This window comes from Mus musculus, chromosome 6 (assembly GCF_000001635.26).
Source record: "Mus musculus strain C57BL/6J chromosome 6, GRCm38.p6 C57BL/6J".
NCBI classification, from domain to species: Eukaryota; Metazoa; Chordata; class Mammalia; order Rodentia; family Muridae; genus Mus; species Mus musculus.
Window position 1 is genome coordinate 84,182,423 of NC_000072.6, and position 17,948 is coordinate 84,200,370.

Below are 17,948 nucleotides of genomic sequence, written 5' to 3' on the forward strand. Positions count from 1 at the left end.
AAATAACAGAACCAGGGAGCTGGAGAGATGGCTCAGTGGCTAGGAGCACTGACTGCTCTTCCAAAGGTCATGAGTTCAAATCCCAGCAACCACATGGTGGCTCACAACCATCTGTATTAGGATCTGATGCCCTCTTCTGTCGCATCTGAAACCAGCTACAGTGTACTTATATATAATAAATAAAATTTAAAAAAATAACAGAACCAAACTAAGGCTCTTTTAAAAAGTTACAGCTAGTTAAGTTACAGCTTAACACAATGAATGCTAAATCTACAGCCTTGAGACAGAAAACAAAAATGATAAAAAAGGGAAGACACATATAATAATAAAAAGGAATACATTTTCTTCCTCATGCTCAGAGAACATTTACAAAGCTTGATCACAAATTAGGTTAGTAATAAGTTACCCAAGACAGAACTTAGTCAGGACATATTAAAGTGCAATAAATTGAGAAATTAATACATTTAAACAAAAAGTCCATCCAGTTGGAAATCTACAAAGTATTTCATTCGGACTCCAGTATGAGCGCAGCTGCATAAGTCAGCATTTCTCCCCCTTTCTCTTGGAAATCATTCAAACCCACAAAATCCATTTTTCAGAAAAGCTGGAAACAAATAAAAGCCACAGACTCCAAAATATAAGTACGGGCTGCTCAAGGACAATTGAGATTGGGCAGAGGCCACAGGACAAGAAGGATGATGGTAGCTCATGGGGACAGGGGCTCTCACAAAGTCCAGTGAAACTTCCATTTCTTCCAAATGAAAGAATGTTGGTAACCGTGTCAGACAGGAGGTGGATGCACGGGGCGGGGGGTGGGAGGTGGTGTCTGTCGCTGTCTCTCTTTACTTTCCTATAACTTGGAAATTCTCATAATCGTTTCAGAACTAAGTGTTTGTAACACGAAGTAGGGAGTATACACCTTGTTTCCAAAGCTGCAGGAGCTTTGAAGGAGGTCAAACTAACTACAGAAGCCTAACCTGGTTTGATTCATTGGAGCTGGAAAGGTGGAGCGACATGGAGGAGCCATGTCTGTAGGAGGCCGTGCGCCTCCGTAGTGGGAAGGAAGGAAACGGCCAGGCTAGGGAAAGCCAACTCATTTAGTGGTTAGTAAATGTGACTGCATAGCATTAACCCAAAATTACAAAGTGGAAAAAAAGAAGAGAAAGTGGAAATCAAACCAATCAAAAAGGACACTTGCCTACCGGACATGTCTTCCCTGGGAGCAGAGGAGAAGAAATGTTTTGCTGTGAACTTTTTAGAAAGGAAACTTCAAAATGTGAAGCATGAAGGAAGGAGCCCAAGAATGGACAAGATCTAAAGACTGGAAGGATGGACTCTGTCAAGAGAGAAGAAAGCGTAATCTTGCAAATGTGGACAGGGCAGAATGACCATGCAGAAACCACAGCTGGGCACAGATCTGGTAGTCATGAGGAAAGAAAACAGAAAAAAGGTCCTGAGGACTACAGAGAAAGTGACAGATGAATTAGCCAGGGACAGGAGACCAGACTCTGGCATGATTAGAGACTTTGAAGATGACATCCCAAACAGTGAAGTTAAACAGAGCAGCATGTAATCATTTACTCAAACTTCACAGTCGTGAAACAACACTTGAATATATATAGCTTGAAAAGGACCTTTGTGAGTGAGGACAGTTGACCCTGATTGGTCAGCTTCAGATATAGACTAGGACGCATACTATACTTCAAAGATGAGAAGGAATTTGTTAGGTAGTCATACTTATTGTTCCCATGCCCCTGAGAACACCAAAGCTGTTTAAAATAGAATACAGATCAAGGTGACTTCAGTGACTGTAAAAGTCCCGAGTCCCTGAAACAGCACGCATAGGATTGTCAGTGACACACAGGGGACAGGATCTTAGGGTCAGCCATACTGCCTGCCAAGCACTTGGAAAACAGCCTGCCAGTGGAGAGGTACAGCACGAATGGATCCTAGGACCAAGCAGCTGGGACTTGGGAAGACCACAGCAGAGAGAGGGGTTGTGATCACATTGTCCCCTGAAACCCAAGTGAAGACGTGGGAGGTTCAGGGTGACAAGACCATGGAGACATCATTGTCACTGAAGATGTAGAGAGTAACCATGATTAAAGTTAGAACAGGAAGAGGCACAGGGACTGTCATGTTGTAGAATAAATGGAGTTGGCAGATCTTTGGTCAAGTTAGAAAATTATATAGGTGAGTGGATTCCAAGCAAATAGTATCAAGGTTAACACTGGGGAGGAGAGCCTTGCCTAAAGCTGGGCGATGGGGGAGCAGAAGAAGAGGAGAAGAGTGGGGATGAGGTTGAGGAACACAACATGAAGGAATTCTTTTACTTTTTTTTTTTTTTTTCGAGACAGGGTTTCTCTGTGTAGCCCTGGCTGTCCTGGAACTCACCTTGTAGACCAGGCTGGCCTTGAACTCAGAAATCCGCCTGCCTCTGCCTCCCAAGTGCTGGGATTAAAGGCGTGCATCACCACAGCCCAACACCATGAAGGAATTTTAGGAAAACAAGAAATTAGAAATTCCCATGACTATCTGAATCTAAAATGTTCGTAAACCTTAGATCCAAACTCTCTGCCTTATCAATACATGTAGTACCAGTCGCTCATTACACCGTTTTCCTTCTACTGCTGCTCTTCCTTCCCTCCTTCTCCTTGTAGAGCTTTTGCTGACCTGGAATTCACTGTTTAGATCACGCTGGCCTCAAACTCACAAAGATCCATCTGCCTCTCTGCCTCCCCAGTGCTGGGGATTAAAGGTGTGCACCACTATCACCCAGCTTGCACGTAACAAACAAACAAACAAACAAACCACAGAATTTGACAAGAAAAGGAAATAAACCCAACTTGTTGAATATTAAGGAGGCAGCAATATTACACTAGATGTTGAACTTGAGTCAAAGCAGCCATTTTTAACCTTAAGAACTGATGTTAATTATAAGAGATTGGAAGCCAATTAAGCAGTGAAGTCTGAGACCAAATAGTAGGGTTTTGTTTATTTGCTTTTCTTTTGTTTGTTTGTTTGTTTGTTTGAGACAGGGTTTCTCTGTGTAGCCCTGGCTGTCCTGGAACTCACTCTGTAGACCAGGCTGGCCTTGAGAGGAGATATCATGGAGATATGCCTGCCTCTAACTTCTCAGGGGTGGGATTAAAGGCATGCACCACCCCTGCTTGGTCTTATTTGTAGTCTTAATCCCTTAAAAAATGCTCACTTTTGTAAATGCCAGATAACTTGAAATTTTGATTATTCTGAAACCTTACACCCTAATAGACTAAATAGATGTCTTCCCCCTCCCTTCTCTGGGGTTTTCTTCCCATTTCTTTCTCTCTTTCCTTCCCTCCTCCGCCCTCCAACCCTGCTCTCCTGTTTGCTTTTGCTCCTCTGTTATTTTTGAGCCTGTCAAATGCACCGTTTTTCTCCTCTGTCCACCCCCCTTCCTTTACACTGCCTTGTTTCCCTCTGGTTCCTACTCCTTCCCTTCTGTCCCCCTACTTTCTCACTCTTGATTTTTTTTTTCTTCTCATCCTCATGACAGGTCTATGACACACAGCTGGAGAATGTGGAGGCTTTTGGAGGCCTGTCCGACTTTTGTAACACCTTCAAGCTCTACCGGGGCAGGACTCAGGAGGAGACAGATGATCCATCTGTCATCGGAGAATTTAAGGTCTGTCTCTGGCTTGGCCTATGATTGTGAGGTTTCAGCAATAGCTGAACAGAAAAGGGGTAGTGGCAATAGTGACCATGGTGCTGCTGTTGCTGTCCTTGGGAGTGACCTTGTGATTGATGCAGAATTGGATGGTAGTGTGGGATGGTTTAGAGCTATATGGTTTCCATGGTGATGGTGTTCAGAAATGAGAGTGACGGTCTTTTTGGTTACTGTGTTATTGACCATGGTGACAAAAATAAAAATCGAGTTCCCATTTCTTTTAGGGTCTCTTCAAAATTTATCCCCTCCCAGAAGATCCAGCCATCCCCATGCCCCCGAGACAATTCCATCAGCTGGCTGCTCAGGGTCCCCAGGAATGCTTGGTCCGTATTTATATCGTCCGAGCATTTGGCTTACAGCCCAAGGACCCCAATGGCAAGGTAAACATTCTTGGAGCTTTTGGTCCCCTGAGAACAGTAGCAAGCTTGTCTTGTAGAAAGCAGGCAGAGTTTCTGTCCCAAAAAGGCTAAGGTAAACCAGGGAACCAAAAGACACTGCAGAACTGAGTGGGAGCTGGGGATGTTTGTGAGGTCAGGGAAGGCTAAAGTTTATTTGGGCTTCTGGAAAAATGGCGAAACCTTGAAGGAAGGGAGGACAAAGACCCTTATGGGCACATGACTGTTGGTAGGCTGGGGAAAAGTTGGGCTTTGAGATGGAGGTCTGAAGGCTGACTGCTCAGCTAGCAGGTAGAACTGGGCTATGGCACATGGTAAAGTGGACAGAGGTTCAGGCTGAGCCCGGGAAGGGTTAGGTGCTGGGTGGGAAGAAGTACCAGGAGGGGAGGGACAGGAATGGTGACTTCTGTTGGCCATGGGGCTGGAGACGGAGGGTAACCAGGAAGGTTTGTTCTGCTAATGTTGATGGTCTGTTGGTACTGATTTTGTAAAAAAATATTTTTATTATTATTTTATGTGTATGGGTATTTTGTGTGTATGTACCACATATGTGCCTGGTATTCACAGAGGCCAGAAGAATGCTTCATTAGATCTTCTGGAACTGGAGTTAGAGACAGTTGTAAGCTGACATGTGGGTGTTGGAAATAGAACCTGGGTCCTCTGGAAAAGCAGCCAGTTCTTGACCTCTGAGTCATCTCTCATGCTCATAAAATACCATAATAAAACATCATCTATCTGGATTACTGAGTTTTAGATCTTTCCTTAAATTTCACATCTAAAGCAAGAGAAAGAGCTTAGTTATGGCCAGAAATAGAGGAGGGAGGTCTAAATGAGAAGAGTGGGCATACAGAGAGAGTTGGAAAGGGAGGGAGAACAGCAAGGCAGGAGTGGGTCATTGTAGTTTAGAGGTACAAACCTGAGCCCTTCCTTGTCCCCTTAGATAGATTTAGGCCCCATGTGTTCCCCCAAGTTTTGAGGTAGAAGCTTGGTATCCCATATCCCACCATGGCTTTACCTTTCAATGATGAGAAGTTACGTGCTCCTAAGGCCAAATCAAATTGCTGCTTAGCCTGAGCAGCACAGATGGATTCGAAGATATGGCTGTCATCCTGGCTGTGTACTTGAAGCCTTATGTGCTAGCTCTGGTTCCTCTCTTACGTCATATTCCTGCAGGATGATGGGAAGTCTGCTGTTGCTTAGAGGTAGCATCCAGAAGACAGACCCAGGCTATTCTAGGTGGGCAAAATGTGGCCTAGTCTGTCTTCTTTCATCTTTGGAAATAGGACACTTGGAAATAGGGAGGACCCCCAACCTGTCCAAGGTCTTGTGTGTATGAGGGTAGGGGTCCAACAACACCTAGCTTTCCTTGTGTGCCAGTGGGTCAGGAGTCTAACCACACCCACCTCTTCCCATGTGCCAGTGGGTCAGGAGTAGAGGACACTCAGATGTTCCTTCCCACTGCTAGGGATGAAGCTGGAAGGCATGTCCAGCCATAATGGGTGAACGGGTGAGATATGTTGTGAGGTATGTGTGATAAGGTATGTTATGATGTGGCTTGGAAGATGGGCCCTGGCCTGACAGGGCAATCTGTATCACAGCTCCCTAATGGCCATTGGCAGCCAGAATCCCCCAAAGACACCTTGATCCAGTGCTTTTACTTGTACATTTCTGTATCTTCCAGTGTGACCCTTACATCAAGATCTCCATAGGGAAGAAATCAGTGAGTGACCAGGATAACTACATCCCTTGCACCCTGGAGCCTGTATTCGGAAAGTAAGTGGGAAGTGCCTTGGGTTTCGGGTAGAGGGTCTGCTATGGATAACTCACAGATGTGGCTGCCACCACTTGGAAAGTCTCTAATTCCTTGGGTGGGACTTTTTATCTTGGATCTTTTATGTCTGTGAGCGCAGGCTTGAACCCTATCAGGAGCCTCTTGCTAAGCACGGGAAGAGTTACCTCAGTGACTAGAGACCTACGTGAGCACTCAGAAGATGCACTTCCTATAGCATAGACTTCCCGTCAATGCTTCACCCCACCTTCCCCTTACAGTCTTACCTGAATGGTACCTTTGTCCAGAGGAGGACATTGTCATTGGGAGAGTTTATGAGGTCTTACTCATTTTCCACCAGTTTCTCTTTCTGTCCCCATCTATCCCAGATGCCAGGTGACCAGCAGTTAGTCTCTTAGTGCCTGGTATGCTTCTGTGGTAGGCATCTAGGGGATGGAGGTCGACCAAGACAGCCAGGGTACATGACTAAGAGCCATGGAAGAGGGCTAAGAGGGCTAGGGTATGTGGGTGGATCCTGGGTTCTGTTTGGTCATGAGTGTGTTGGGGTGAGGGAGGCCTTTGGCTGTTGTGTCTCTCGCACCTGTGGAGTCCTGGTCTCCCCATGTAGCAAGTGACACATTGCATCCATATGCTGACATCTGTTTGCTAAGTTGAGGTCACTTTGCCTTTAGACTTTGGAGAGAGTCCCAACCAGAAACAGTTTTCCACCATGGTTAGGAGATGAGGGACGGTAGACAGAAGAGGTTTGATGAGCTCTGACAGCTGCTATAGGGCTTATAGCTAGAGAGAGAGAGAGAGAGAGAGAGAGAGAGAGAGAGAGAGAGAGAGAGAGAGAGAGAGCACTTCACAGGAGCTCCTTCCCAAGAGACCTTTTCATAAGCCTTCCTTCTATCCCATCTTGGAAGCTGTCCTAGGAGTTCCTGAAAGTAGGTCCCGGTCATGCCCTCAGTAGCAGTTTCCTCTCTCTCTCTCTCTCTCTCTCTCCTAGTGCCATGGCAGAAACAGATGTCAATGTTGTGTTCCATCTCATTGTCTATTCATTATGGAGTACATGAACCAGGCAGTCAGCTCAGATTTCAAAATGCTGGCACATATCTACACACACACACACACACACACACACACACACACACAGAGGGGGGAGGGAGAGAGACAGAGAAACAGACATGGGGAGGGGTTGTACATAGAGGAATACCCAGTACAGCTGCTCTGTGGGTGGGATGTTTTAGGAGCAACAGGAGAGTTGAGGAGGGTCACCTCCCTAGGACAGCTTTCAATCTCCTGCCCTCACACTCCTGCCCCTTGATTCCCCACTGGGTGGATGCCATCGGGTGAGTTTGCAGTATCCTTGATGCCACGGCCCTCCTGCAGGATGTTTGAACTCACCTGCACTCTACCTCTGGAGAAGGACCTGAAGATCACACTCTACGATTATGACCTGCTCTCCAAGGATGAGAAGATTGGGGAGACGGTCATAGACCTGGAGAACAGGCTGCTGTCCAAGTTTGGGGCTCGCTGTGGGCTCCCACAGACCTACTGTGTGTAAGTGTCCAAGGCTGGCTGTAGGATCTCACAGACCTACTGTGTGTAAGTGTCCAAGGCTGGTTGTAGGATCCCACAGACCTACTGTGTGTAAGTGTCCAAATTTGGGGCTCGCTGTGGGCTCCCACAGACCTACTGTGTGTAATTGTCCAAGGCTGGCTGTAGGATCCCACAGACTTATTGTGTGTAAGTGGTCAGAGCTGGCTGCTTCCCAATGGTCAGCCAGCCACCCTGATTCTCAGCACTAGGGGCCAGCCCAGGTGCTTTCCCCTAGCATCCAATGCAGAGCCCAGTTGTTTCCATTCCACAGATAAGGAAACAAGAGCTTGTAACTGGGAAGATTAGACTTTGAATCTGGTATCTGGCTATCATGTTATCACAATTCAGCCTTGCTACCCCCATTTTTTTGAGACAGGGTTACGATGTAGCCCTGGCTGTCCCAGAACTCACTCTGTCGACCAGGCTGGCCTTGGACTTAGAGATCCACCTGCCTCTGCCTCCTGAGTGTGAGATTAAAGATGTCCACCACCATGTCTGGCTTCAGTCTTTTGTGACACACACAGAGGTCTACAGGGCACTGTGACTTGGAAGGAGAGATGGGGGAGGACAGAAAGAAGGAGAGGAGAAGATAGTACAAAAAACAAGTTTCTGTTGGGTCTGAGGGAGTCCTGTGGCTGCCAGGGGCAGTTGTGCGTGGAGTTTTAGTTCCAGCTTCATGCGTACTTCAGTCCTTTGCTCTTTGGGACTCTGTTTCCTCATTAGTGAAATGGGGATGACGAGCTATCAGGAAGGGCACCAGCTATGACACTGAAGCATGGGCAATGCTGTGTGAGTGTGGGGTGCAAAGGCTCCTGAAAGCCCCTCACTCTGTCTCATCTTAGTCTTGTCCTTGACCCTCAGCTCTGGACCAAATCAGTGGAGAGATCAGCTCCGCCCCTCCCAGCTCCTCCACCTCTTCTGCCAGCAGCACAGGATCAAGGCCCCCGTGTACCGGACAGACCGAGTGACGTTTCAGGATAAGGACTACACCATTGAGGAGATAGGTGAGTTGCCCTTGGACCCCAGACTGTGGAGGACTCTTCGTCTCATCACAAAGACCCAGGTGGAGACACCCCCTCCCCAACAGCAGAGTAAAGGAGTACCTGTTTGTGGGTCAGAGGTCATAGTGAGGTCATCCAAGGATGTCCTGGTTAACCTTGATTGTCAACTTGTCATGGCCCAGAGTAATCTGAGAGGAGCCTCAACTGAAGAATCATCTAGATTAGGTTGGTCTACGGCCATGTCAATGAGAGACTGTCTTGATTGATGCAGGGGGGCTCAGCCCACTGTGGGCGGCACCATGTCTAGAAAGGTGGACCTGGTCTGTGAAGGAAAGCAAGCTAGCCTGAGCGGCGAGGGAGCCAATAAGCAGAAACCTCCGTGGTTTCTGTTCAGTTCCTGTGCTGACTGCTCCTCCATGATAGATTATAACCTGGAAGTGTAAGCCAAATCAGCCTTTTCCTCCGCTGTGTTGCTTTTGGCCAGAGTGTGTTATCATAGCACAAGGAAGCAAGCTAGAGTAGAAGGCACGATTTCAGGCAGTTATGAAGCACGTTGAGGCCAGGGGCCTGTCTTCTTTTGGCTTTAGTGGTAAGACTTTGGTTGGAACTTGTGGTATATCCACCTCTGAGGAGCTCTTCTTACTGAGTTGTGCTAACCTCCTTGCTTGACCTTTGAGAACATCCCCCCCCGCCCCCCCACATGTAAGCATCCAGGGGGAAGCTAACAGCCTTGCCACATCCCATCCCTGCCCTTGGCTCTGCCCAGTGTAGTAGCTGAGATGCCCCGCCACATGCTCTCCATGTGTCTGAGATGCCCACACTCCCACATCGCCCACCCAGAGCAGTTCCAACTCCCTGAGGTGTTTACAGGCCCAGCTGGCCCTGTGCCTCCTGCTTGTTGCAGAGATGTTTGATGTCAGGGCTGGTGCTGAGGTTATAAAAGGAAATGACGGCTTTGATGCCTGGGCCCCGTCCCCTCCTCCTTGGTCTGTGTTCCTGACTCTCCCAGGGCTTGAGCCAGGCTCAGCCATTAAGAATGTGCATCTGGTTGAGGGGGGAGTCTCATTTCCTCCGGGGGCACCCGCTGCTCTGCTAGCAAACTTTAGCACAGGGGCTCTAGGTCATTAAATTCTGAGGTCCAGCATCTGCCTCATCTTATATATGAAGCTATTGGGGCCAGGGGTACTTAATGACCTGCCTGAAGCTACCAGCCAGCTGAGTGCAGGCCACACTCCTGGCTCTGCAGCACACACTGTGTGACAGTGTGCTTGGCTCAAAAGAACAGTGACCCACTAATAGCCCATGAGAGTGGGCTTCTTTCTGTCCATGCTACCTGTCTCCAAGTCACCTCCTGGCAGTGGAGGAGCTATCCTGTAGGAAGCAGGAAGTAGAAACCACATGTATTTACCTTTTTTGCCCGATGCCCAGGTATAGGGCTTCTGCAAGGTCTATGACTGTGATGGTGGCGATACTCAGCTGCTAGGGTCCTTCAGGGATCAGACATGCTCACACTTATGTGAGCAGTGCACGGCCTGTGGGTCCTCTGTAGAAGTGTTCGCTGTGATTTCCGAGTGTAGCTACTGCCATTCGGAGAATAACCAATGTGAACCAGGGCATCGTTCTGGCAGCACTAGGATGACACATTTGTGGATACTGGTTGCTGGGGCTCAGAGGTGGGAGCAGTTAAGAATAGATGGATGAGTGGGCTTTGCCAGACAAGCAAGGTTAGTGTGGATGGAAGGGAAGAATTTTCCAGGAGAGGTTTGGTAGAAAGGACGGCAACAGGCTATCTGTATTCGGATCCTGGAGTCTGTGGGCAGTGATGTTTCCCTCGTAGCAATTGTGGCCTAAGGGCCAGCACTGTATATCTTTATGGGGATGGTCTGTGGTGATGAGGGACTCCCTGATGCTCTCAAGAGTTCTAGGTAACCTTCAGAGGAAGGCAGCCCTGGTGTGTCTTGTCTCTCACATTCTCATCCCCTTTTTTCCCCCCTGGGGCAGAGGCTGGCAGACTCCCAAACCCACACCTGGGCCCAGTGGAGGAACGCTTAGCCCTGCATGTCCTTCAGCAACAAGGCTTGGTTCCTGAGCATGTGGAGTCACGGCCTCTTTATAGTCCTCTGCAGCCAGATATCGAGCAGGTAAGCCCTTGCCCCCTGGGCTGTAGAGTTGTCAGACCCCAGAGTCCTAAGGATAGCTAGAGCAGTCACCTCCTCCATGGTTGCCCCTCCCCCATGGCTCCTGTCTTTATAGAGTGGTCTACATGGGCTCTTGGGGCCTAGCCCTTACTGCCAGGGAGACAATGACTGTTCTTGTTTTAGGCACATGACTTGCCTGGGCATCTGAAGTCTTTCCATTTCAACCTGACCTAAGGGTGTCCTCTGTCTCTGCCATCATTACTGGTTTAGTCCCAGAAGGTCATCCTATACTGAGCTCCAGTTGAGGGGTCAGACTAGATCCAGGAACTCTGGAATGGTCGAGGCCCACAGAGAGAGTGATTAGAAGGACTGCGAGCTTCCCTTTCGGAAGATAGGTGAACACAGACAGTAAGTTTAAGACTGGCAGTCAGCTGGGTGTGGTGGCACATGCCTTTAATCCCAGCACTCAGGAGGCAGAGGCAGGTGGATTTCTGAGTTCGAGGCCAGCCTGGTCTATAGAGTGAGTTCCAGGACAGCCAGGGCTATACAGAGAAACCCTGTCTCGAAAAACCAAAAAAAAAAAAAAAAAAAAAAAAAAAGACTGGCAGCCAAGCCAGGCTGGTTGAGGAAGCAGGCTCAGCGTGGGATGGGGAGAGGGGAGAAAAGTCAGGGGAAGCTCTGAGGGTGCCTTTGAGAGAGGTAGGCACTTTCTTAGGTTGGCTTCCAGCCCCACAGAGCAGCTCAGGTTAAACCTTCTTGTCTTCTAGCCTCATGATCATATGGATATTATTGAATGGAAGTACTTTTGTTCTCACATTTTGAGAGAGAGAGAGAGAGAGAGAGAGAGAGAGAGAGAAAGAGAGAGAGAAATATCCTATGTTTGTAGAGGCCAGGGGGCAGGGAAAGTGACTTCTGTCATAGAGACCCGAGTCCTTATAATTAAACCCTGGCTCCCTGGCCCTCTGTGGCATTGCACATACCATTCTCTGCATGCTGAACCTCAGCCAACACATCACTGTCTCTGAGCAGCCTGTGTCTGGTGGGTAGTGATCTTTCCTCCATAGTGGGTCCTACATCAGCCTGTCTAGGCTCCCTTTTATTGCTGAGTGCCGAGTCTCTTTCTAGTAGGCAAGCAGGCAGGCCTGAGTTTCATTTCCTTTGGCCTGGGCCCCAAGTGTATACTCTAGGCAGGTGTATAGAAACTATGGATGGAATGAGGTGTGTGTGTGTGTGTGTGTGTGTGTGTGTATGTGTAGAATGTGAATGAACTGCTTGTGTCTTTACAGGGGAAGCTACAGATGTGGATTGACATATTTCCAAAGGTGCTGGGCCGGCCTGGACCTCCCTTCAACATCACCCCACGGAAAGCTAGAAGGTAATGAACAGGCTTGTCCACAGGCTCTAGCTGGGCCCATGGCAAGAGGGCTAGAGCAGCTGTGGGAGAGTGGGAAGAAGCGTGCCTGTCGGACAGATTTGGGGCCACTGAGATCTTGGAACACAGCTTGTTTGGGTCTGGATAACTGTCCAGCCAAGCAGGCAGAAGAACTCCTTGGGTGAGTTGGCCTATCAGCTGGGGACAACATATCCTTTCCTGGAATATCTGTGCAGATATAAGCCATTTTCCTTTGCCAGGTTTTTTCTGCGTTGTATTATTTGGAACACAAAAGATGTGATCTTGGATGACCTCAGTCTCACGGGGGAGAAGATGAGTGACATCTATGTGAAAGGGTAGGCAGTCATTGTTTTCCACCTGGACCAGCTCATGACACCTCCCCAGCTCCCAGAGGTCGGGGGACAGATGCTCTCTCAGGCAGAGCTGTGGCGTGGAGGTGGAGAAGGCACCCTTCCAAGGAGGGTCTCCCAACCGAGTCTGCACCTTTGGGGAATCATTTCCCTCAAATTTTCTTTGAGCTACAATGGCAAGGGCTGAGGATGCTCTTGGGGACCACTGAGGCATCACCCCACTCTGTGGTATATAGTGGGTGCTGTGGAGATCACCTGGGTCTTCCCTTACCAAGTTCCTTCACCTCCACAACTCTTCACTGGTCTAAGTAGAGGTTGAGCATCTGGCAGTGCATGTGGGAAATGTTCTGTTGTATGGGGCCTTTGAACCAATGAGGACTGTCCTCTTCCATGTGTGGCCAGCTGGATGGTGGGATTCGAAGAACACAAGCAGAAGACAGATGTGCACTACCGCTCCCTGGGTGGGGAGGGCAATTTCAACTGGAGGTTCGTGTTTCCCTTCGACTATCTGCCTGCTGAGCAAGTCTGTGCTGTTGCCAAGAAGGTGAGTGGCCCTTGGCCTGGGGCACCAGACTCTGGGTGCTTCACATTCCTAATGTGATCCTCACCTTTAGCATTACAGCTGACACTATGACATTCTCTCTCTACTCCTGCAGCTGTGACCTCTGTCTCTGTCACCCACAGGGGCATCACCACCATCTATGTACCCTACTTCTCTTTCCTTTTCTGCTAGTATTACTGTGGCCAGTGTCTCTACCTTCCAGGATGATCCATAGCTACACAGCACACACCAACCACTTAGCCAAGTTCAGGACCTCCTACCACTGCCTATATTACCACCACTACCACCACCCCCACACCCAGCAGCATGGAAGGACCTAGAGTCTGAGGCAGAAGAGTCTGGAGACCCATCATGGTCATCACAGAGGCAGGGGGTGGAGCCAGCTGTGTACTCCTGAGGGCAGGCCTGGCCTGGGTCTGGGTGAGGAGGTGGGCCTTGGACTCTTAGCAGATCCAAGTTTAGGTCTCAGCTGAGTGTTAGCCTCTGTAGTCTCGAAAGGGTCTAAGTCTAAGGGTAGCAGCATCCTCCCCATACCTGGTTACCCTCGTAAGTCAGTAGAGCACAATACATGGGTATGGGGCAGTGTGGGTCTCCAGCTATGCTGGTTCCAGGAAGGCCCAACGATGCTTTCAATGTTCTTCCTCCTTCCTGACACTAATGGCTACCCAGAAGTGTCCTCTTCTCCGAGTACATGCCTGCATGTGCTTAGGTCCTATTGGTTTGATTTCTACCCAGAGGGAGCTCAGGTGTCCAGTGTCACAGTCTCAGTGACACCTTTCTGTAGGCTGTAGTGTGGCTTTACCTTGAAGGGAAGTCAGAGTGCTCTTGACTTCCTTGCCCTCCGAATTCTCTTCATCTCACCTCTGAGCCTCCCTAGTCCAACACACAGACTCATCCAAACCTCAGAGAAACCAGAGTGTTCCACCAAACACCCAGGAACCGTCAAAGAGAAAAATATAAATTTGTTAGGGTTAAAGGGTAGATTCTTCTACCCAGAGATGGCAGTAGGGTCCACCAGAAAAGAAAGCCAAATTTAGTGGCAATGTTGAGTGTAGTCAACGTTGAAAGTGCAGTGCCCAGGCTCTCTGTAAGTTTTGATTTTGCCCTTCCTTCAGATTTGTCTATTATAAGCCTATTTCCCTGATAGCAGATACTGTGCCTGAGAGCCCGCATCAAATGCAGAAGTACCTCTCCTTTAGCCGAGGACAGGGATGGTGAGGCTAGGGCAAAGCATCATCTTCAGGCTTCAGTGAGCCCTCTAAAGAGAGTAGGCCTGGGTAGGGAAATTGAGGCAGAGATGCACATTGGTTGCTTGAACGGGAGGGGCTTCAGCATTTTTACCACAATGGAGGATGTGGCCAGGCTTGTCTGGTGCAGGGACTTCCTGTTTCCTTGGGTGAAGGAAGAAGAGAATTTAGCACTATGACAAGTGATTTGAGGTGGATGGGAGAATGGGGAGGAGCTGTAATGATGATGAGAGATGAGCACACATGCACACATGCACACATGCCCATGCACACACACCCATACACACGCACCCATGCACACACGCCCATGCACACGCACCCATGCACACATGCCCATGCACACACACCCATACACACGCACCCATGCACACACGCCCATGCACACACACCCATACACACGCACCCATGCACACATGCCCACACATAGATACCCATGCACACACATGCACACATGCCCATCCACACACACCCATCCACACACACCCATGCACACATGCTCATGCACACACATGCACACATACCCACGCACACATGCCCACACACAGATACCCATGCACACACATGCACACATGCCCATGCACACACACCCATACACACACACCCATGCACACACATGTGGCACATACAGAGGGAGTGGAGGAGGGGTGGGGTGAGAGAATGCAAGTTGGTAGCTGAGAATTTTCACCTGGCAGTTCTGTGGGCCCAGTTGCAGGTGCTGTTTAGCACTGGGGCAGCACTGCTCTGGCACCCATGGTAAGAAAGGGAAGCTGGGTGACTTGTGTTGGGGTCAGGGTGGAGTTCAAATAGAATGACTTGTTGAGGTTACAGAGAAAGAGAGTGGCTGGTCTGGCGGAAGAAGGGAGAACCTACAAAGGGTGTGTAGGGTGCAGAGGAGTGAGGAGACACACATTTGGGGAGGAAGAGAAGAAATCCCCATGCAAAGGATAGCTGGAGACAGGAGGCAGGAGGGTGGGATCAAGCAGAAACAGCCCTAAGGACAGCAGGGCTAGTAGGTACTTCTAGGGGTAGGTCCTGAGAGGCAGGTGGAGCTTGCCCATAGTAGGGCACTGATTAGCTGGTCTGAAGGGCAGGATGGGGTAGTTGAGGGCAGGGGCTGCAAGGTCTGTGGGCTCCCAGGCTCTGCTGCAGAAGCAGCCCTCTACCATGAAGTTTGGGGCTCCTGGCAGGCAGGGAGGCCCTCCAGGGACCCCATTAACCAGACGAGACTGTCGTAAAGTACAAGGTCTCCTTTCATCCCCCCTTTTTTGAACCACCGCTGGTTGTTCAGCCTTCTTCCCCACCTGGAGCCCAGCACACCCACTGGGGCCTGCCATGCAGGCAGGCCCCCACCCTGCAAATAAACAGCTAGTAAAAGGGCCCAGGCCAGGAGTGTAATGAGCGCCTGGGACCTGGGGGGCTCATTCCCCAGGCTGAGCCCCTGACCAGCTGCTCCCACCAGGGGCCGTTTGAACCTCAGGCTCATTACTAAGCCAGTAAACCAGCCTGCTGAGGAATGGAGGCTGCTGGCGGCCCTGCAGGCAGCCTGGAGCTGGCTGTAAAAGCTGGTTAGAGGAAGCAGGCACCTGCAGGAGGCTGGGCCAGGCAGCTGAGCAACAGAGCAGGGTGGCTGGGGCCAGCCTTGGTCTGCTTTCCTTCCATGCAGGCGGCTGAAGCCTAGGCTATGGGACTGTGCATGATGGCCATTCTTTGAGGACAGTGGCCATGGTCTCTCCTTAGGAAGCATAGTGAGGTGTTTGTAACTGTGGTGGCCAGGGTGTTCATGGCAGATTTGTTGCTGCTATGATTCAGTACCAGATAGAAATGGCAGGGATGAAAGGTTTCTTTTGGCTCCTGGTTTAAAGAGAGACAGTCTACCATGATGGAAAGGCACGTGGCTGGAATTCCATAGTCACGTGGGGAATGTGAGGTGACCACTAATATCCCCACAGAACAGGAAGCAGGGAGTGGGCGAATGCCAGTACTTAGCTATTCTTCTGCTTTCTCCCTATATATTCATTCTGGGGACCCAGCCCATGGGATAATGTCTCCTGTAATGAGGGTGGGTTTTCCCTCTGTTAAGCCTTGCCGGCAACACCCTCACAGACACCCTTCTAGGTGTGTCTCCTAGGTTATTCTAAATAGTGTCAATGAAGATCAACCATCTCTATGACATCGGGGCCACACACTTCTGTGGTTAATTGGGGTACCCAGCTCTCATCCCACAGCTTGTACTAGAAGATATGGATCCAGGGCTCAGGTTGGCCCCACAAAGTATTTCCTATACATGCTACCTGCTCAGATAGAGCCACAGTGAACAGAGAAGTCCAGTGATTTTTCTTCAAGCTGTGAGTGGTTAAATCCATGGGAAAACTCACCCCCACACCTCCAAGATAGCCTGGTTCCAGAAGGGTCTGACCTGTGGGCTATGGGAGACACGCCATGAAGAGCACTGCCCTCCTCTCCAGCAGGAGAGAAAAACTTCTTTGCAGGCTCTGGAGATGGAGATGGGCTAGAGAAGTGGGAAGGAAGACCTGTGGACCCACCTCAGTGCCAGCTTTTTATTGCAGCATGCCTTGTTCCCCTCCAGTGACAGCAGGAGTTGCACCCTGATGATCTCTGCCAGCCCACATGTCCCAGAGGCCACATGTGCAAAGCCCATTTTAGAACTAAGAACAGGACCCTGGAACCTAACTGTCTGGGTTTGAATCCCTGCTTGTCACTCTGTATTCTGTACCCTTGGACACTCTGCGTACTTTGGTTTCTCAGCTGAAAGTTTGCCTCTCCTTCTTAGGTTGTTGGAAGACAGACAGTTCAGGACCTAGCCTAGGAAATGGTGCCACCCACAATGAGCTGGGTCCTTTCTATATTAATGAACAATTAAAGATAGTCCTCAACAGACATACCCATAGCCTCATATAGACAGTAGTTCCTCAAAGGAGGCTTTCTAAGTTGTGGCAAGTTGCCATTAAAATCAGCCATCACACCCCTGAACAGTGCTGAGCGCTTTCTAGTCTTCCTGATAGGACCTGGCCTGGGTATGACCCTTAACGATACACTGCTCCACAGTCTCTGCCTTGTAGTCTTCGAGGCTAGAGGGCCTTCACTGTTTGCAGCCTCGGACAAACCTTTCTAACCTTGTTTCTGTGATCTTCCTGTGGGTCAGGATGCCTTCTGGAGACTCGACAAGACAGAGAGCAAGATCCCAGCACGTGTGGTCTTCCAGATCTGGGACAATGACAAATTCTCTTTTGATGACTTTCTGGGTAAGCCTCGTGTCTATCACTCTGAGCTTCCAGGAGAAGCTCTGGGTTGCTGGGTCCTCAGCATAAGTGAAGCATGTGACACAACAATGTCAGAGACCAGGGTGGTCCTCCTGGAGCAGGTCTTCAGCAGAGGTGATCCTTGAGCCATGTCAAAGAGTGGGACTCAAGAAGAATGGGGACAAGGGCAGAAGCCAGGGCAGGGCTGTGCTGGCCCTCACAGCTGCCTGGCCTCATTTCTAACAGGGAGGTCCCAAAGGTCCCAGATCATAACAATCTAGCAATACAGAGTCCAAAAATTGTGGGGATCAGGTCATGTCTTATCCTTGTGCCCCAGGGACGGTCCTAATGAACAGAACTCAGTCTAAGAAGCCAGACTGGGTCATGGGGAGCTGGGCTGATGGGTAGGAGTGAAGACAAGGAGGATATTGTATGTGGGTATCAGGGAGTGCTGAGGGAGAAGCAGGTTATTAACAGTCTTACCCTTAGTAAGAGGTAGGAAAACTAGTGCTGAAACATGGTCTGT

At 49.5% G+C, this 17,948-nt stretch overlaps 1 protein-coding gene across 25 annotated transcripts in view; it reads left to right on the forward strand.

The window, feature by feature from the left end:
* Nucleotides 1-17,948, forward strand: part of Dysf (dysferlin) — a 202,700-nt gene that overhangs the window by 174,062 nt on the left and 10,690 nt on the right. For 23 of the 25 annotated variants that reach the window (XM_006506164.4, XM_006506173.4, XM_006506171.4 and 20 more), the window contains 10 exons: nt 3,536-3,664; nt 3,931-4,086; nt 5,783-5,874; nt 7,262-7,432; nt 8,333-8,475; nt 10,474-10,613; nt 11,897-11,985; nt 12,243-12,338; nt 12,756-12,897; nt 17,326-17,425. In XM_006506164.4, the coding sequence (XP_006506227.1) occupies nt 3,536-3,664; nt 3,931-4,086; nt 5,783-5,874; nt 7,262-7,432; nt 8,333-8,475; nt 10,474-10,613; nt 11,897-11,985; nt 12,243-12,338; nt 12,756-12,897; nt 17,326-17,425 (1,258 nt within the window). Of the gene's footprint in view, nt 1-3,535; nt 3,665-3,930; nt 4,087-5,782; nt 5,875-7,261; nt 7,433-8,332; nt 8,476-10,473; nt 10,614-11,896; nt 11,986-12,242; nt 12,339-12,755; nt 12,898-17,325; nt 17,426-17,948 lie in introns of those variants that run through there. The other 2 variants (XR_377460.3, XR_377461.3) reach the window with 2 other exon arrangements.